The 15,303-nt window shown below is 38.9% G+C and overlaps 2 protein-coding genes across 2 annotated transcripts in view; one reads left to right on the top strand and one right to left on the bottom strand.

The window, feature by feature from the left end:
• The window catches only part of PDCL (phosducin like), a 96,686-nt gene that overhangs the window by 10,060 nt on the left and 71,323 nt on the right, over positions 1-15,303 (top strand). The gene's annotated exons all lie outside the window — the stretch shown is intronic.
• Positions 1-15,303, bottom strand: part of RABGAP1 (RAB GTPase activating protein 1) — a 69,475-nt gene that overhangs the window by 47,109 nt on the left and 7,063 nt on the right. Inside the window, exons 3-11 of the mRNA XM_075520128.1 lie at positions 14,773-14,977; positions 13,388-13,562; positions 12,880-13,037; positions 9,079-9,189; positions 7,917-7,983; positions 6,303-6,405; positions 4,925-5,094; positions 1,958-2,132; positions 110-203 (exon numbers count right to left, since the gene is read on the bottom strand). Coding sequence (XP_075376243.1) covers positions 110-203; positions 1,958-2,132; positions 4,925-5,094; positions 6,303-6,405; positions 7,917-7,983; positions 9,079-9,189; positions 12,880-13,037; positions 13,388-13,562; positions 14,773-14,977 — 1,258 coding nt within the window. The remainder of the gene's footprint in view (positions 1-109; positions 204-1,957; positions 2,133-4,924; positions 5,095-6,302; positions 6,406-7,916; positions 7,984-9,078; positions 9,190-12,879; positions 13,038-13,387; positions 13,563-14,772; positions 14,978-15,303) is intronic.

Raw genomic sequence — 15,303 nt, 5'->3', positions numbered from 1 at the left:
AATCTCATCTCAGCTGGCTTCTGGAAATAACAAAAACTCTGAGCAGAAGGAACAAACAGACTGAGAATATTCAGAACTGTAATTTTCAGAATGTGATTTTGCCACTTACCATTTGGACAGCAGCTCTCCCCACGTCTCAAGAATTTTTTCTGCACACTCTTTGGAAACATCTCCAGAACCACTTAAGAGCGGTTCATCATTGTCTGCCAACAGAACAGAGGAGATGCTGTGAGATCAACAGCCATTACTCTACCGTTACAGATTTCAATGTTACTCTCCTAATTGTATCAGTGTGTGGCAAGAACTCCTCCTCATTTGCGGATGCAGTGCTTGTGCGCTCAACACAGAGAAGGCAGAAGTAGACTCTTCTTGGAGGCGTGCAGTGATGTGACAAGAGACAGAAGACAAGCAGCAACACATGAAATTCTGGTTAAAAATCAGGAAAAGAATTTACAATGAGGGTGGCCAAACTGATACAAGGGCCCAGAGAGGTTGTGGAAACTCCACCATTGGAGATGGTCAAAACGCAACAGGACAAGGCCTTGAACAATCTATCTGGCTGGATTCACACTGAGTGGGAGACAGGATTACAGACCTCCAGAGGTCCCTTCCCACTGATGTAATTCTATTATTCTACCCCAAACTTTTGGAAGACTACAAAAATTCTCAAAGAGCACAACTTCCTGTATGTGAAAAGCTACAACACTATAAAAGCAAAAAACCCAGTAAAATCAACGTGGCTCCACTGAGCAGCTGCAGACTTGGCATGTTGTTGCAGACCCATGAAAGTCCATGAGGTAGTTTACTTTAACTGTTTTGTACTTTTACTTTGAAAGCTAGTACTTTTTGATAACTTCTTTGGCTTAAATTAAACAGCTTTTTGAATGAAATGCATTCAAAAATGCAGTGGAGGGAGAGGATTAGCATAATGACAGTAACTCTTTTTGAAACCAATACTGATGTACTCCCAGATATTTTTAAACACTCACAGCCAAGTATCATCTACAAAAACTACCTTTCACCGATACAGTAGTCAACATTGGTTTTGCATTATTGAGGAAATACATTCTTTTTCATTAAATCTATGCTTTCTCAACTGACACCTGAACTTGTCAGCAAACTCTTGCAATGCTGCAAGTTGTATCAGTAAACAAAAACAAACAAACTTTTTTTTTTTCCCCTGGTCTAGAAAACAATACCACTGTGGTTTAGCATAGTGGTTAGAGGTTGCTAATGAATAACATTTTGCAAAGGAGTTAATTTTCAAACCAACCTTCCCCTCTTCCCCCCAAAAAAAGGAAATTAAAGCACAAAAGTGAAACAATTCACCCAAGGCCACATAGAAGGCCAGTAGAAAAAGTGAAAAAGCAGAAACTCAAGTCATCTACATTTCAGCTCAGAGCTGTAAGGCCAGATGTTTATATACTCAGAACTAGTCCATATTTTGGTTTAAGGGAATTTTTAAAGAGCAGAAAAAAGATCTTGAAAATGCATTAAGTTTCAAGCTGGGCAGGTCCTGGTATAGTTTTATGTATTGCAGATGTCTACACTCACCTCTTCACTAAAACATGCTGCTTGCTTATATTTCCAAATAATATCAGCTTCTCATTTTTACTCTCAAATCTGTTCACAGCTGCTCAGGGAGGGGCAAAAGCTACATGATAACACCCAATTTTTAGCAGCCTCTTTTCACATTGTTCCAAATATATCACACTGGAAGCTTCATGAGGCCTGGGCTCGAGAAAAGCATAGACATAGAAGTATCACACAAGGGAGAGGCTGATCCAGGAATGTGGGGATACTGGTTATCGAATACTCACAGCATTAAAGCAAGAAAAAAAAATAAAAATCAGTAGGCCAGATTCTGACTGGAAAGGATTCGACATGTTTCATAACTATGTTATTTACTGACTGCCCCTTCTTCCGAAGTACACAAAGCCTACAATCCACTTCTTACCTTCCTCTTCATCATCCTCTGGAGGAGAAGGAATCATCGAGCCCTGTGACCCAGACTGGGGCAGACGAAGAGAGGGGCTTGCTGTAGTTTTTCTTCTCTCCCTTTCCGATTCACTTTCTAGGCACACAACTTCATATAACGTGTCCGAGTTATTCTTTCTGTCCTTTTGCTTTATCTAGGAAACAAGAAGTTTCATTTTACTGAAAAAAGCTATACGAATACCCAAATTACTTCATAAGGCTCTACCTTGTCATTTTGGAACAGGAGAGCTGAGAAAAATTTTCATCACATTCTACAGTGAGGAATGTTCAGTCCTTGCAGCAGACTTAATGCATCATGCAGGCCTGCAAGTGTTCCCATCCCTAATGCCCTACAACAAGCCGTAAGCCTACTGCACCCAAAAGGCACGAATCTCTGTTACAGAGAGAGCAGAAGTGTCATTCAGGTCTGCCATGCATAGGTAGCTCATTTTTTCAACCATAAATGGACTGGACACAAACGCATAGATTTTTAAAGCTGTAAATGCATCTGTCCAAGAAACGGTCTAAGAGAGGAAGGTTCCCTAATACGAAGCAACTCTGACCTTATTTAAAGATTAGCAGAAAATTAAAAGCACAATCTTTATAATTATGTCTAATTTATCTCTGTAACTTTCTGGGGATACTGATGGTGGGAAAAGGAGAGTTTTAAAAAAAATTGTTCATATTTATTTTCCCACCATGGCAATTGTCTTTAGCGATGCTTCCAAGTCATGTATCTGTGTATACATCGCTGCGGGAACACAAATTGTTGAGTCCCAAATGTCCATTATGTGGCCCTGTTTTCTCCTTAATTTTCAATGCTTTGATACCTTCCTTTCCTTTAAAGGAATATTTTTCTTTGTGAAGTGGTTCTAAAATTTTAATACAGTCTAAGGATTTAGAACTTTTTTTCATAAATGAATAAAAATAGAGAGTAGAAAAGGGAAGGTGAAGAAAAGAGGGAAATAAGATTTATAATTATACTCTACACTAAGCTCCCAGTGCTCAATTATATCCTTTGGAGTATTAAAAATGAAGAGAAATGCATCAAAACTAAAAATGACTAAATCACTAAATGTAATCTGAGCAAATAAAATCCCTCTGCTTTCACCATTTCCGAATAAAGAAACACTGCCAAAGTAAGATAAGCCAATTCTGCACAGCTGTATTTTTAATAGCCTAATCATGACTCCATAGAAACAGGTTTCCCTTCCAGGCTTATCAGGCAGTACATTCTATATTTGTTGCTTCCACTATGAATTTTGATAATCTTCCATTAGTAAACACTGGAAGTTGGACAACCTGACAGTGCCTGTGGAAAAAAGAGAATTAGCTAAGATAAGTCACAATGCCTGTGAATTTGGTAAGACAAAAGATACAGAATTAGCTAAGTAAGATAAGCTTCCTTTAAACTGCCAAACAGAAAAAGCGCCTTTTGGAGGTTGCAGAATATTTATAGCCCTAGAGCCTTAACTGTTCAAAATCTCCATGCTCCACCTCAAAAATATGCTAAATAAAAAGACTGATCTCATCCATGAAGAATTTTTCCAACTTAAATTTTGAAGGAAAGTTTCCAAAATGCTTATTCATATTTTATACAAAAAATAGGACATACACAAAAAAGAGGTTCCTTACTGAACCTCATCTGTATTACCACCGAGATGCCATTATTTACTAGCACTTTAAGGCAAGTGCAAAAAGAACTAAGAAAAGCCTCTTATTTCATTCAAAACCTCTCTAAAAAAGAACACTTATCAAGAAATCAGGACTCCAACCTTGCTTTTTTGGGCTGTGCCCAGAATTATTAAACCTCGAGAGAGCACGTACATCCACATTGTTATTTGCTTCTGTGTATTTTCATCTCTTTAAACAGGACTTTCACTTCAGAACAATAATTTCTAAAGCAGGAGAATGGCAGCTACTTCAAGTACATCATCTCCTTAGCGACTTGGACCTTCAACTTCCCAGCCTTATTTTGAGACCAAGTTATTGCCTTGTACTGTTATTATGAATATCCTGGACAGAAATAATCCTTTTCTTTTTAGTAGATAGGGTAAAAATCTAACTTGGAAAAAACAGTAAAAGTTTTTAACAAGTTCTAGGAATTTTTTGTGGTTGCTTGGATTTTTTTTCCCCAGGGGAAACTTGGGGTATGTGTGAAATCTCTGCTTCCAACCATGTGCAAGGGGGAAAATAGACTTTCACAGAAAATAATTTTTTTTCTACTTTCAGGTAGATGTTTGCTCATCTAAAAAATAAAAGTTGGATTTGTATGATAAAATCAATTTAGTGACATATCAGATAGCATGTCACCAGGATTATCTTAAAGCCTTTTTTTCCTCTTAACCCGTAGTTTTACACACTCACCCTACCGTACCTTTGTGCAAGCAACTCTCAGCATAGCCCCGGGTTGCAGAGAAATCCTCTGTTCCTTTTATTTCTGTGGTTTGGCTGGAAAATCCATAAGCCTCTATGTAACTTCGCAGCTTCATCAAAGCTGTCAAAATTTGCTTTGAAATGAGGACATCCAGCTTTTTATGGAACTTTAGATAGCCAGCAACAATTAGCTTAATGAAGGACAAGTTTTCTAAAATTGAAGAGCATTTATTTTACCTCTTTGATTCAGGAGCAAGATGTTGAAACGTGACCATTATATTAGCTAAAGGTTTTACCAATCATAGGGAGAAACAACCATAGTGAAATTCTGATCTGCCAACAGGCAATAATAACTGCAATTCATCTTCACCTCCAATGCATTTGTATTTATGCAGCATTATACCATAAACCTACCTCTCAAGTCTCGAAACAATATAACTGACCGTACCACAGTTATATTTGAAAAACAACCTTGCCAAATCCCAAATTAACTGTAGGTTTTGGGGGGTTTTTTGTTTTGGTTTGGTTTTTTGTTTGGCTTTGTTTGTTTTTTTTATTTTTTAAGTGTTACCTGTTTCAATTTTAGGAAAAAATTTTCAGTAGAGCTACGTTTGCTGAAGGGCCAGAACAATCTCTCATTAGGTGAACAAACTCTGACTTTAGTCTCCAGAATGAATCGAACAGGTTCCTGAACCTCAGTTATCACCAAATCCACAGCAGTAGTCATGAACAATACTTTATCTAGAGAGAAAAAACAAAGCAATAGCATTACAAGAAATATTTCAAACAAAATATTCCATAACCTATTTCCTAGTAACATGAAAGAATGAAAGAAACTTTTTTGCATAATTTAATTTTTTTCCCTAATTTAACATCTCAAAACAGGAAAATAAGATGACTATGCACTATTCACTAGAGAGTAAGGAAACTTAAGTCTTCAAGCCAAGAAAATGATCTTGTTAAAGAGAATAAAAATGTTGCTTTCTCAAATCCCACTGAAATGTATCAAAAATCTTCATTAAACATTATAAACGATCTGTATACTTAACTCCACAGTGCAAATCTCTTGCTATCTAGCCTAATTACATTTTAGTTGGTTTTAGAAGTTACTTAGACAACTCTTAAGTCCCACCATATTAAAGGTAGCATTTAAGACTATCTCAGCTGTGAGAGTCAGAAAATTGACTATACAGTCTGATGCTTCAAAAGGAGGCAACTGGAGTCAGTGACCTATGAGATCTCTTCTGGTACTAAATGATAAATTGTGTCCTTTAGGTAGGATGGCATTCAATCTAGCAGCAGATTGTACCCAGCTGTACCCAGCAGCTGACTTTTATGACTTTGCCCAGTCAATTCCCATTAACTTCCCCAACCTTTGGCATGCAACTGTGAAAATAGATTGAAAAGATGATAATTCAGCTGACATCTTAAAAGAAGTAATGACAGATCTGTTTCAGGACTCAAGAGAGCAATGCAGCATCAGCGATTTTCAGATTACAGTTAGGCATGTTTTACTTTCGTTTTCATAGCTACAGGAATCCTTCTTCTTTTCTAATTAAAAACTTGGATTCAGAAAAATCTGAACTGACTACAGAAACTAAGCAAAGAAGAAATCTGCAATAGTCATTTAGTGCAATTCTCAACGGGATTCTTAAGAAGCTCTACTGGTGCACAAAGCATCTGCATCCTGTCCCCACACCTATACAGCCTCCTAGTGGGATACAGTTATTCTTACAAGGTATTACTACTGAACGCACGAGTTTTCTTCTAGCCTTCTATTTTGTTTAGATTTTTATGTTACATCTGGCATCTTACTTTCTGAGGATATATCCCATACTGTGAAGAAAGTCTTTTTGCAGGATTCATCTTAAAACAAAAGAGAATTGATCCGATGCCCACTACACAAGTCATTTGCCCTGGCTAGGGATAACATCTGGCAAAGTTCATACCTTTTGGTGTTTCTTCATTTACAAACTGGAAGTGTGGAGATTTTTGATTCCAGCTCCCAGTGATCACGTATGATTTCCCATCAGAACTTTTACCCATGGACTCCTGGAAACAAGGTAAGTTTATGTCTTTTTATTTAAATTAAAGAAATCTCTATATTATGAAGTCTCAGCCCCATAAAAAAGCTACTGCACTGGCAAGAGAAGGGCAAGCATCTGAAGTCCACGTGACACAGTCCTGTAACAGAGATCATCTCTGAAGAAAAGAATAGAGTTCCCATGCAATCTTTGGTCTCCTTGCTGATAACACAAAAAGGCCAATTACCACTAATTGTTATCTACGCATGTAGATCTGTTATCTACACATGAACATCTGTCTAGTGAGACCTGAAGACCAATAGCTCATTTTGGAGGTGGCCATTTGACAGCAACTTTCAGCTCACAGACATGTAGGTCAGATCACAGCCAAGTACTTGGAAAGAGAGGACTCCAAGCTGCAAAGGCTTTGCTTTTTTGTCGTTGTTTGAAAAAAACAAACAGAAAAAACAAACCAAAAAAAGAAACACCTTTTCAAGCTTCTTTTAAGTTGTTCTGGAAAATCCAAGGCAATCCAGTCATTTTGGCCTCATTTTGCATCATTCAGTCTCTGAATGACAGCTGCCTGAGTGGTAAAGCATTTAAACATATAAGGCTTTAATCATGAACTGAGGGGATGTAGTTCATTGCATCTAATACAAGAAAACAAATTAAATCAGAACGCTCTCTTACAAGCTGCTGAACTTGTAAACTTGGCAGATGTTTCACATTATCACACCTTCTACTTCACTATGATGTTTTAATATACCAGATGTGTTTTATTTTATCCTAAGTAGCTATTTTATAAAATAAATTTTACTCTAAAACGTTTTGAGATTCAGTGTTATTCAGCATACAAAACGCATGTTATTCAGCTATCAAGAATGAAGTTAGTATTTTATCTTTATTGTTCAGCGTGTCTGTCTTCCCACCAACCTTATTTTCTGGGCAATCTAAAGCCTGGTAAAAAGCAAAATTTTTCATGTAGTATTGGACCTTTTTGGATACTCACTACTGTAACAAGCATGTACTTCCTAAATCCTAGCAAGTTTGTTTTCACAACACGCTTGTGAAATCAGATGATGTCTATCATCACTTTATAGATGGAAAAGTGAGTCATAAAAATAAAGCGCCCACTAATTCTCAGTGTTATATTTGAAGCCGCTCAGGCCTCAATTTTTACAGCAATAAGTATATAAAGTGCTATAAAACTTTCTATGTTCAAAGCACAGCTCTTTAATATTCACCACTTCCAAAAATAAGGTTCCGTGTTTCTTATTTCAGGCACCTAACTGAGAACAGTCATGACTGACTGCAAAATTGGGCAACTCCCTTGACCAAGCATCAGGTCATATTCTAACTCTGTAACAGAGGCAGGGATTCAACCCAGTTGCCCAGAGCCTCACCCTTAATAGCATAAGCTACAGCACCAATCCTCATCAACAAGTGTGCATAAGCATTTAAATCTTTTCTGTCTACCCTGAGATCAGGCACAATCGTAATCAAAATTATTACTGAATTTTGTTAATAAAAGATCCTTACCAAATCTAAAAGGTGCATGTCACCACTCCGAACATCTTTCCCACGGCTAAGGAGAAGGCCAAAACATCTGCAAAGCCAGGTGAAAAAGTGCAAAAATTAGACTTACTCATAAACAAACCATTAACATTCCTTATCTAAATACTCGCTGTCATACGTCACAAGCAGGCCATGAATCCAATAACAAATGTCAACAAACCTTGACATTTGAAAGCAGCATCAAGCATGTCAAGCCAATATTAAAAATGTCAAGCAAGATTTCATAGCATATTTACAACATGATTTTACACTGCTTACAGTAGCCTGGAAAGTTGTTCAATCATCTTTGTTTGCAAGAACAGTGTGAAACCGCTGCTAACAAGGGTTCCCTATCCCACAGGACAACGTGGCCCACATTCTTCTTCCCTTCTTTTAATTTTTTTTTTTTTGGAGTCATATTTGCATAGAATTTACCCTTTGATACAGACAAGAATCAGATGAAGTGCAAGGACCTGTCTTATGGTTTCATTTCGCAACTACTTTTGGCCCACATAGGTATATTCCACTTCATCCTCTGGTTTACCACACTGTCCTGCATTTCATTTCAGACTACAAAGGCTGGCAGAAGCTGCATCTTTTTTCTGTAGCACGAGCAGCACTAAACTCTGTCAGTAGTCAAAAACCGCTAGTTTATTTCTAAGCAGGGAAAGATGTGAAGTCTGAGCTCTCCCCTTCCCTACACAGACGCTTCATATTCTAAAATTCCAGACAGTGGCAGATTCAAAGCATATGTACAACAATATTCTCAGATGCAACAGAGATGAAAGGAAAGCAAATGGAAATAACTCAGTCACTGATTATAGCCTCAGCATTTAAGACAAACTGGCCACTGAAAAAAAAAGCAGTATGTTTTTTAAAAAAGATTTTGAAATGGGTATTTAGAGGGGATGCGACCACTGATTCCACAACCAGATCTGTGCAAGATTTGACCACGCCTGTATTGTGCCCCCGCCACACACGCGCTGAACAAACCAATCCGATCTTCTGCACAATCCCACTCACGGGAGAGGTGGCGTTAAACTACACAAATGGAGTATTCATAGAACAATTACTAATCTGCTGCCTCGGAGGAAAGAACACAAAACATCAATCAGATAAAGAATTTTTTAAAAATCGATGAAATTACCTCTCAATAGCAAGTTCTTTATTAGTTGTCTGTTGAACGTAAATCACTATCTTCTTATCAATTCCTTGGCGGAGTTTAAAGCATTGCCTGTCCTTGTCTTTGGGAACTGCACTGTTATTTACCAGGAAAGGAAAAAAAACCCAGAGAGTCATTTATCTGTATTCCTTGCATGTATCAAAAACAGCATCGGACACTTGGTGAAGCCAGCTTCTTACACAAAAGCACTTAAGACCTTTCTTCCTTGCACACTGCAATCAGTAACATGAAAGAAATGGCAACATAATTAGGTGATGTTATTTTATCATCATTAGGTGAAAACCAAGGATACTTAGTTTTCAAAATAAAAACTGTGTTTTTATACTGCGTGGCTTAGTGTTGTGAGACTTCCAGCAGCATTTCAAGAAAGTTTCTAAATATTGATTCCCCATGTCACACCAAATATTACCTGTTAAGCACTTAGTTATAAGAAACTGCATATCGCTTTCTTTCACAAGGGAGGTGACTGCTGGGGCACATGATAAGGCAACAATCCAAGAGAGTGCACCAATCTTTATACTATTTCCCTTATTTTTTCTCTCTAGAGAGCACCTTCTCCTAAATGCTGCAAAAAGAGGGATAGTGTGCTGTGGTGGAAAACCCTAAAATTACATTTAAATGCTAATACACACACTAAAGTTTTAGCATCAATATTCCCTGTTGAGCAGCACAGTTGCACGAAATACTGGACAAATTGAGACTGTTGGGTCTTGACTTTCTTTTTAAGTCAACCCTTTTTATAAGTCAACACATTTTTATACCCTTGGGTATAGAATTTTATACCCTTGGGTATAAAAATAATCCTTATTTTATTTCAGACTTTCAAACTATGCATTGTTACCCCCAGGAGTTACAAAATGGACTGTGGAGTATTGTCCATAGTTGAACACCTCCAATAAAATTTGGGTTTATTTTCTGACAGCAGGTGCTTACCCAGGCCAGGGAATGGCAGACTGCCTTTAACTGTCAGCAGGAGTTTTGTCTCCGGGGCCAGGACAGTGGATTTACACACTTAGAGCCAGTACACGCAGTCAGACCTCATTTCCCCAGCACGACAGAAATGCACTACTAGTGACCCAGGGTGACAAGTGAAGGTAGATGAGCCAAGACAGGTTCAAGTACATTAAAGACTGAGATCAGAGACTGAGTATGCAGAAAGTGTTCCCTCAATTTCCAGGTGAGCGTGGGTCTGCACGCGAAGGGTCATACGAGGATTAGTGTCAAACTGATAAAGCTTGCTATTTGAACGAAAACCTGTTCTGTACATCCAATGTAAGTAGTATTCTGCCTAGCTGGAGGCAAAAATCCACTTTTCTTCACCTTGTATAGAGTAGGTACATAGCTTTTAAACAAATGCCCTTTTCCACCCCTACTGCAACTGTACTTTTGTGGCTGAAAAGATCCTTAGATACACCTCCATAGCAAAGGCTGAGGTCCCATGCTACATACAGTATACATACATCTACAGTCCATGCTGACATACCTGAACTGGCTAGGACTGAAACAGCTCTTAGCAGCATAACTTCTGGAAACCACGTCAGCATCAAATCCTAGGCTGGCTCACACCGCCTGCACTGCTGTGGCTATGCTGACATCGGTACCAAGCCAGCAAGACTGAACCTCACCTGGCGTATCACTGTGTGCTGCAGCCGTGCTTCCACCTGCCGTGCACCCCAGGGGCCGCTGCTGCATCCAAGCCCAAGAACTGTCAGTATCTTTCAGGCTCAGGCCCTGAGCTAAATAATTTTTCAGTTTCAATACTTGAACAGTCCTTCGGAGTGCTGAATAAATACCAGAGTATTAAATGGGATTTATTTATTTATCTAATAAATAAAACTTGAGCTTGATGTAAATCCAAGAAGAGAAACATCTCTGAAGCTGTGGCTAGGAGCCAATGTGCTCAACAAGTCAGCGTATTTGGCAGACATGCTGTACTGTAATAAAGACACTTCAGCAATTACAGAGCACTATAAATGGTTACATAAAACATCTAAGGGCACTGTGTATAGGCTAAGCAGAAAAAAACCCTTTTTTAGCATAAACTAAAAAAGGTCTTTTTAGAAACCAAGGTTATCCACCATCAGACTTGAAAACACCATAAAAACAGCATTAGCCGATACAACGTGAAAAGCTGCTCTAATACTCTCACCCTACACTACACCACCACTTGCTAATAACACCTGGTTCGGGGGGGGGGGGGGGGGGGGGGAAGGAAAAATTAAATTAAATTTTGATAACTCAGTCAGAAAACAGAAGCAGTCAGAAACAGAGGCAAGCTTTGTTCATAAAGCCTTTTTGATACTGATAAAGAAACACTACTTTACAGATCAGAACAGGTGAGTATTATAATGAAACAGATCATAGCCAAACCAAGGATAACTAATATTGATGATCTTTGATAACAAATTTGAATTCTGCCTTCTTTTCTGCTTTCAGTAACTAATACAGAGATCAATCCTAAGAAATCACAGGGAAATGGGTACGGATGAAGGATTTATCCTTCATATTCTTAAAATGCATGATGTAACTAGAAGCTGCAATCACAAGGGGAAAATAAGGAAAGCTGGGGTTTTATTAGGATAAAAATAACAGTATGTCTACATAGGCAATGTCATTCAAGAAATTTACCTTTCCTGGGCAACACTGGAAGATTTCAGCCTGCACTATGCAACTCCAGCAACTACCAAAGCACTATCATGTAAAGAGGAAAAAGTCCAGCATGTATGATTTGTTCTATTACATTCTGCTCTCCAACTTCCCTAGAGAATTCTCCCAGGGCAACATATTTAAGAAAGATTGAACTGAATTTATCCCATTCATGAAGCAAAAGCAAATCTAATGACCAAAGTTAAAGTGCAAAGTGGCCTTTATGTTCCTATATATTTGAACTTTCTGCCTCTACACAAACATCTTTACTATGACTGTAAGTAAGCAACTATTTAAGAAAGGGTTTTAAATAATATTATTACATTAAATTCTAGACACTTGCTGACCACAAATTCATGATTGTATGGTTGTTTTCTGACACCGGCTTGCATACAGAGCCAGATCTCTGGAGACAAAAAACACATTATCGACAACTACACCTTTATTTATTTATGGAACAGCAATGTGGGAACAAGCCTGAGATCTTGATCATCAAGCTCTCGGCTGATGAAGCAGTAATAGCCCTGTACTAGACATCAAAAGTAAATGTGTCTTGTGACAAACAGATTTGGCTGAATACTTCTCTGGGGAGTAATTTAGCTTTCTGATAAATGATGATCAAAATGATTTAAAAAATTGAATTTTTCAGAGTTTCTAATTTTCTCTGCCTTCTTTCATGAAACTTTATTAAAAATATGCACCTTTATGCCTCCTGCAGTATTCACACAGCCTCAGCACCTTTGAAAACCTGGCCAAAAACACGCACAACTCAGGATATGAGAGCACAGTCACAATGATGCATTTTCAGCTTCAGCAGCAATTCAGCTGAACACAACTTAAAACATGTTGCATAGAAAAGGGTTTAAAGACAAAAGAAAAATACAAAATAGAAAAAGCACTTTGCAGGTAGCACCAGGTTCAGTTCAACGACCAAAATTAAATAGTCCAGAGGGTCATGACTGTTTTACTTCCCAAAAACATTTATGTCTGGGATTCATTTAAACTAGAATAGGAAACTTTCAAAAAGGGAATTTAGGGAGCACCTCAGACTCACACTCTCTATTCACTCACTTTCCAACAGAACCAGATGCTGTATGCACAGGAATGAAGAATCTATACCTGAAATAACCTTTCCCATCATCTTCTTTGATTTCCAGTGACACGGAGAAGGTGAAAATATCACTGTCTGGAGTCTGTGGGGTAGCAATGGCTGAAAGTGGAGTTTGTTTGGCAGAACGACGGAAGGCAGTGGCAAAGCTGTACAGTATTCGGCTCACCTGCATTTAGACAGCACCAAAGAAAGATCAGAAAGCTACAGACAATACAGAATACAGCAGCTGAAACCTACCTGCATTTTCACTGAAGAATAGAATGAGAAGTAATTGTATGAAAAGAATTCAGTTTTAGCATCTAATTAACTGGGTTTCTACACTTCTTAAAAGGATAAACTATTAAATGTGCATCTTATTTCATATCTGAGGGTTCTATAATTATCTTAACTTGGGGTAGAAAAAAGCCAAAAGTGATGAATTACATTACTTCTAAAGTGCCTGAAATACTTCAGTTTCATTTCAGTAATAACGTTTATATGTACATAATTATCATTAGACAAAAATATTCAACTTACAGCCTCTTGGATTTCACATCGGAAGACATGAATCCTGAAGAGTTCTGCATTGTAGTGGCTTTCAGTGAAAGCAAAGCAATCGCTTTCAGGGGTTCCATCATGCCCTCGTACACAGAAAAGGATTTTATAGATTGGATAATTTGCTATTTCTGTGTTTGTCTGAGGATCTAAAAGTCTGTTAAAAGAGAGAGAGGAAAAAAACCAAAGCTTGCACCTTTAGAAGAATTATTTCAGCCAGATATTAACTTGCAAGCTTTAACAATTTCATAGTCTGCTGGTTTTGGCTGGGCTAGAGTTAATTTTCTTCATAGTCGCTAGTATGGGGCTGTGCTTTGGATTTGTGCTGGAAACTGTTGATAACCCAGGGGTGTTTCCGTCCCTGCTGAGCAGTGCTGACACACAGTCAAGGCCTTTTCTGCTCTCGCCCCACCCCACCAGCGAGGGGGCTGGGGGGCACAAGGGGCTGGGAGGGGACAGGGCTGGGAGAGCTGACCCCAGCTGCCCAAAGGGCTGTCCCACGCCATAGGGCGTCATGCTCAGCGTATAAAGCTGGGGAAGAAGAGGGAAGGGGGGGGCGTTTGGAGCGATGGCGTTTGTCTTCCCAAGTCACCGTTACGTGCGATGGAGCCCTGCTGTCCTGGAGATGGCTGAACACCTGCCTGCCCGTGGGAAGCAGTGAATGGATTCCTTGGTTTGCTTTGCTTGTGTGTGCAGCTTTTGCTTTACCTGTTAAACTGTCTTTATCTCAACCCACAAGTTTTCTCACTTTTACCCTTCCGATTCTCTCCCCCATTCCACCGGGGGGGAGTGAGCGAGCGGCTGGGTGGGGCTGAGTTGCCGGCTGGGGTTAAACCACAACACATAGCTACTGGAGAAAGTACATCACAAAGAAACTAGCTCCTGACTGTCATTTACTGCAAAGCTTGACCAGAAAAATTATATTTAAATTGAACAGCATTAAAAAGGACAATACAACAGACATTTCCACCAATAATTTCCCCATAGTTTTCAGGGCTTAGCCTTCAAAAAGCTACACTAATATGCAGCAGTGGATAGCCTCATCCCTGTTAAGCCTCCAGCCCTACAAACTAAATACTTTCCAGGCTATTTCCAAAGTGTTCATCAATAACCACTCCTGCTATGGCTTTGGGGACACCCTGGATCATCATAATATTTCATACTGATCCTTGGACATAAAATGCCTTTGGTAAACAAATTCAAAGCATCACTTTTCTCAGATCTCTTTAAAACCCACTTTTTCCACTAAACAAAATCCCAAGTTGCTCATGTCTCCTCCCAGGTAAACTGGTAGCTTGTTTCCTTTGCTAAAAGGAATTAAGATTAAATGCACACAGTCACAGAGTACACCTGAGTGAGCTGCATACCTCACTGTTCCTTCAGAGACATTAGGCACTGACAGAGTCACATCTAAAGAAATCTGGCACTGGCTTCGTAAGATGGACATCATTCTGAGGGCTTCCACTTCACTCCGGGGAGCGTTCACAGAGGCACAGCCTAAGTAGGTGAGCTTGCTAAACACCACGCTGTCCTCATCTGTCATAGGTGTAAAAGGGCTCAAATCCTCACAGTCTAGGGTGAGACACAAAGTTGAACATAAGAAGCAAGACAAAGCATACGTAAGTAAATTATCAGAGATTGACCCATCACTAACTAAATGACAAAAGCAACCAAGAAACACATTACAGAAAGTCAGGCCAGGCCAAAATACTATAGGAAAACCCTGCCTGAAAGCGAGTTACTGATAGCAGCGAGCAACTCAGCTACCCCAACTCTATAACCAGTTCACTCAGAGGGCTTCTTTTAAATATAAGATGCACAGACGAGCTAAACAGACTAATGTTTTATACAGCCAGGCAAGTAAGCATAATATTTCTGCACACATCTCAAGGCTAGCA

This window comes from Mycteria americana, chromosome 17 (genome assembly GCF_035582795.1).
Source record: "Mycteria americana isolate JAX WOST 10 ecotype Jacksonville Zoo and Gardens chromosome 17, USCA_MyAme_1.0, whole genome shotgun sequence".
NCBI lineage: Eukaryota > Metazoa > Chordata > Aves > Ciconiiformes > Ciconiidae > Mycteria > Mycteria americana.
The sequence above is the reverse complement of the archived record's forward strand: the minus strand, read 5'-3'. Positions and strand labels throughout refer to the sequence as shown.